The 5,114-nt window shown below is 39.2% G+C and overlaps 1 protein-coding gene across 2 annotated transcripts; it reads right to left on the bottom strand.

Annotated features, from left to right (window-relative positions):
* Window positions 1-994: 994 nt before the first annotated feature.
* On the bottom strand, window positions 995-4,503 carry SCGB3A2 (secretoglobin family 3A member 2). Of its 2 annotated transcripts, XM_007516432.3 has the most exons (3): window positions 4,356-4,503; window positions 1,520-1,722; window positions 995-1,132 (listed from the first exon to the last, which is right to left on the bottom strand). In XM_007516432.3, exons 1-3 carry the CDS (start codon window positions 4,408-4,410, stop codon window positions 1,109-1,111), a joined length of 282 nt encoding a protein of 93 aa, XP_007516494.2. In that variant the 5' UTR covers window positions 4,411-4,503; the 3' UTR covers window positions 995-1,108. The 2 variants fall into 2 exon arrangements, with proteins under 2 accessions (XP_007516494.2, XP_060042387.1); XM_060186404.1 differs by lacking the exon at window positions 995-1,132 and having other exon boundaries at window positions 1,388-1,722.
* Window positions 4,504-5,114: the final 611 nt, after the last annotated feature.

Here is a 5,114-nt window from a genome sequence, read left to right as displayed (position 1 = left end):
AATGGAACTGAAAACAAACACTCTCAAGAGTGACACAGGTCCATGTCTGAAATATAGGAGGCATTCTAGGTGAGAAGAAACTTATTTTTCATTATGGTATAAAAGTAGTAACAGCAAATAAGTCTGGCTATATTTTCAAAGGGGTTACCAACATGTGTGCAAAAATAAAAATATTACTGAGGAGACTGAGATTTGACATGCAGGCAAAGATCTTATCATAAAGGGCCTTACATGCTCTACTAGCAAGTTTGAAATTTATTTCATAGGTGAACACATATAAGCAGCTTCATGTCTTGAAAAAAAAGTTCAGCCACTGTTGTAAAATGGTAGCATGCGGAAAAGGATAATTCAGAACTCATTTGCCAAAGGGTGATGTAGCAAAGGCCTAACTCAGCAGAAGGGTTTGTGATGTCAATCCAGTGAGCAGGAGTAGATATCATAATGGTTATGCAAAGAGACTCCTATGCTTGAGGCTCCAAAGTCCCAAGTTCAATCCCCTACACTACCATAAACCTGAGATGAGCAGTGCTCTGGTAAAATAATAATTATAATATTATAATAACAATAATAATAATAATGCAATCCAGTGATCCTAGTAGAACTGAAAACTTAGTAAAAACTTGCATTCTGGTAATGTAAACTCTAAACCAATGAAGATTATAAGACCAAATTCATTGAATAAATACAAACCTACAACCAGTATTTTCCATTTATGTTTTAAAATGTCTTTACATGGAGGTAGGCAAAAGATTGAGAAGTCTGTAAACACTGTCAGTTAAATGACAGATGAAGAAAATGGAGATGTTTAACTTTGAAATAAGGAAAAGGAAATAAATGATTGTGAATCTTATGCAAAGTGAGGGTCAGCTTTATAACATCGGAATCTCTAGAGTTTATGACCCAAAGTAAAAATTATCTTGACCTTTTTGAACAGAATTTCCCAAAATAAAAGAACACAGGACCAACAGTGATTTTTATTGCTTTATTCATTCTTCGCATCAATCACTACAATTTAGGATGGTTGGTTTGTAATTGGTTAGAATGAGTCTCAGCCAGGGAGAAAGGAGAATCATCCTCCTTCCACCTCCACTTTCTCTTTATCCTGCTGTCACACCAAATGAGACAGGGCCCGCTGAAAGGAAGAAGGACAAGCTTAAAAATAAGAGCATCTTATAGATATTTAGTACATTTCAATAAACAGTCCCCTCACCATTGATTCTATTTAGTCACTATTTGCTTCACAGGAAAACAAAAGCTCAGAGTAGATAAGTCTCATTCCAAATGAGATACGGTGCCACAAGTAGAACACAGAACTCATTCAACCAACGAGTCCTTGTAGATGTGCTGTTATTACCCTTTTCTTGAGACTCAAGACATAAAATTTTATATGAAAACAGCCAGGGGGCCACTACATTCACAAGTAAGAACAGATTGGAGATAGAGCTTGAGATGGAGAGTGTGAACAGTCTGGACACCCAATTCCTGCCCTTCAAAACTCAGTCCCACAAGTTGTAATTACCAGCAGTTTTTTCACGGATTCAGAGGCCTCAGGTCCCAACTCATCCACACATTTCCTCAGCCCTTCCACAAGGTGCTCAACAGAAATGCCCAAAGTTGTCAGAAAATTTTTCAATGGATCCAAAAAGGGGATAAGGTTGTCCACAGGTAAAGGTAAGGCATCTTTAACAGGAATTGGTACACTATTGATGAGGAAAGCCTTAGCTGCGGTAAAAAAAAAAAAAAAAAAAAAGAAGCCACGTGAAACAAGCATATCGGCTTCCTGTCTTTAATCTCACCTTCCACTCTGTCCATGGCGGCTGTATGCCACCCACTTCATCTTGATCTCCCATGAAAACTTCTGCCTCAGATCCTCTGCACTCATTCCAATATCTCTAGAACTAAAACATCTTCCCCAGTAATTACATTGTGCTCTTCCCCATATTATTTTATTTCTCCACAAATGTTACATTCTCAAATAGACACCATTCCTTACCCTCTATCTTAATTGTTTTCCTATAATTACCTAAAACATCACTATTTTTTCTTTTGTTTTCATCCTCTCAATAGAATGTAGGCTCTATGATAACAAGAAATCTCAGATTATTCATTACTTTCTTTTATGACTAGAACAGTCTTTGGTTATAGTCAGGACTCAGATAGATATTGCTACAGGGGAATAGGTCACATGTGTCTGTTTTTGCTGTGCGTGATGGCTCTGAAGCTAAAAGGGAAATGCCATAAAGAATCTCCACTTGGAGAGATTAGCTCATTCTGATAGTGCACCTGCTTTGTCATGCATACAAACCAGGTTCTAGTCTATTTATCACCACACTGGAGGAAGCTTTGGTGTTCTGTTGTCTTTCTCTCTCTCCCTCTAAATTTTTGTCTCATCACTATCTGGGGAAAAAAAGTATGGTTGGAGTGGGAAAGCTCTGGTGAACAGAGAGAGAAAAAGAGAGAGTGGGAAGAGAATATTGAAGGAAGGGAAGGGGAAGAAAAGAATGGAGGAAGGAAGGAAGGGAAGGAAGAAGGGAGGGAGGGAGGGAATGAAATAAAGAGGAGGGATAGGGGCCAGGTGGTGGCGCACCTGGTTGAGTGCACATGTTACAGTGCACAAGGACCTGGGTTTGAGCCCTCAGTCCCCACCTGCAGGGGAGAAGCTTTGTGAGTGGTGAAGCAGGGCTTCAGGTGTCTCTCTCCCTCTCTATCTCCCCCTTCCTTCTTGATTTCTAGCTGTCTCTATCCAACAAATAATTAAAACAAAAAGAGGAAGGATGGAGGGAGGAAAGGGGAGGGAATGGGAAGGAAAGAGAGGGAAGGAGAAAAAGAAAAAAGAAAGAATGAATGAAGAAAACATATCTTCCTGCTGGTAAAGTGGCTAATACTCTGTTATATTGTTCATCTTCTTCTGCAATTATTTTTATTTTCCTAATCAGACTATAAAGATGAAGCCTGTACCCCTTCTGAACTTTCATCACCTATCACCTAATTACTCTCTAAAATTCTTCTTCAGAGTGGGGTTCTTTATTTCCTTCCACCCACCTTCTCATCTTTACTCTGCTGCTTCAGTGAACATATATTTTCCTCTGGGCACTGAAGAACTATAAAACAGCCCCAAATGGCGAACTCACATATTCATTCTAAAGTTCAATAAAATCCTCAAGTCAACTTTTCAATGTATGTAGGAAAGCACCCAATTTGTCATGGTCCCTTCTTAAACACTTTGGTGAATCTACTCTCTGTACTTATTTATTCCAAGCAGGAAGCTCTCCAGGATTTCTGTTTTCTGAATGAGTAGTGACCACTCTGATACATTGTACACATATGCCCAAATAAATCTTATTGTTACAAGTACCTCCCAAAATAATAAATCAGTTCAGACCAGGGAAACAGTACAACGGTGGTACACTAGACTTGGATCCCTGAGCTACAGAGGTCCAAGGTTCAATCCCATGTTCCATAATGTTCTCTCTCTCTCTTTCTCTCCCTCTCTCTCTCTCTCTCTCTCTCTCTCTCTCTCTTCCCCTCTCATGAAAATAAATCTATTAAATAAAAAATACAGAAATTTTAAAAATAAAATTGCTCCATTCCCATTCTACTTCAAGAAGCCAATTTCTAAGCTACATTGTCAGGGGAAAATGTTGGAATTCCACTGGAAAATCAAGGAGACTGGAACCAGGGTTGGGTGAAGGAGAAAGGAGTTTTTATTTATGCAGACTGAGTGTTCAGATCATTCTACAAACTCTAGCCCTGAGTGTAAATTCAGCTTTACTTTTATAGCTTTCAGCAAGGCAGAAGCAAGCTGGGGCTACAAAGGCAGATGTGACATGCACACACACACACACACACACACACACACACACACCTATATATCAACAGTTATGTATATAATTCATTTTATCCACTCCAATAAATATTCTTTGAAGAGGTGTAGAGATCAATGTAGCTATATCTAAGAAGGGCCAACTGGACAACATGGCTGATTAGAGATGATAGCAGGAATGTCTTCAAATAAAAGAAAAAATTTGCAAAGTCAAATTTCAACTCAAGTAAGGAAGAGTAGAAACAATGGAAATAAGGAAAACAATGGAAATAAGGAAATAAGCAATATGCTTTGTTGTTGATACTCAGTAAGACTTGGCTAAATTCTTATGTAGGAAGCGTAAGGGGTAGTCCTTATATCTGACTAGCACTTGAATGTTTTTGTGTGTGCATGCATGTGTGAGCTGGAATTCTTTCTACCCTTCCCATTTTGTGCCTCTAAAATTCCCTCCATCATATCCCACTGGGAACTTGGTCTTAATGATGGCATTAACAGGAAAGTAAAGAAGCATTATCTGTTACAGCCTACTTACCAGAGTAACTGCAAATGCCAAGCACCACCAGCAAGCACACATTTACCAACTTCATGACAGGTTACCAGTGATGTTTACCTAGAGTTGAAAATTAAACTAAAAAAATCCAATGACTCTACCAAACCAGTGAGCGGTTTCTCTGGTATGCCAAATGTGACAGCTGCTTTCATACACACATCTACTTATACCTCCACTGAAAGGACCTGAGTCTCAGTCACTACCACTTGACTCGCCCCAGAGAAGAAAGGAATGAGGTCATGTTTCCTCATTAAACAAACTGGAGGTTTTACCACTTTCCCTCGTGTTCACATGAGAAACCACGTCCTAGCATAAAGCATTTCAAGGACTTCTTTCATAAGCCCTTGTACAGAGATGCTGGTATAAGGCAAAGAGCTCTAGAAAGTTCTTTCCTGAAAGGATACTGGGGGGGGGGGGGAGTGAAGGTTTTATATCGGTTAGAGCTGTTAAATGCTTTCCTCTTAGTTATCTATCCAAGGTTTGTAGACTCACATTACTTAGCATTGCTGTATAAACAACTTAAAGACCTCCACGCACCCTGTCCCCACTCACACATTACTATGACAAGACATCTTCCCTTATTTAGTGCTGGCTGGTTATATGGGGGAATGTTTGATGGGATTATTTAGAAAAGCAGACACTGGTGGAGACAGATGGCTTGGGTTAAAGACTAGAACCTGTGCTACACATACAGCCAGACAAACTTATATACATACAAATGGGGGGGACAGCATTGTATAC

Source organism: Erinaceus europaeus, chromosome 2 (genome assembly GCF_950295315.1).
Source record: "Erinaceus europaeus chromosome 2, mEriEur2.1, whole genome shotgun sequence".
NCBI classification, from domain to species: domain Eukaryota; kingdom Metazoa; phylum Chordata; class Mammalia; order Eulipotyphla; family Erinaceidae; genus Erinaceus; species Erinaceus europaeus.
This window is presented reverse-complemented; position numbering and strand designations above follow the sequence as displayed.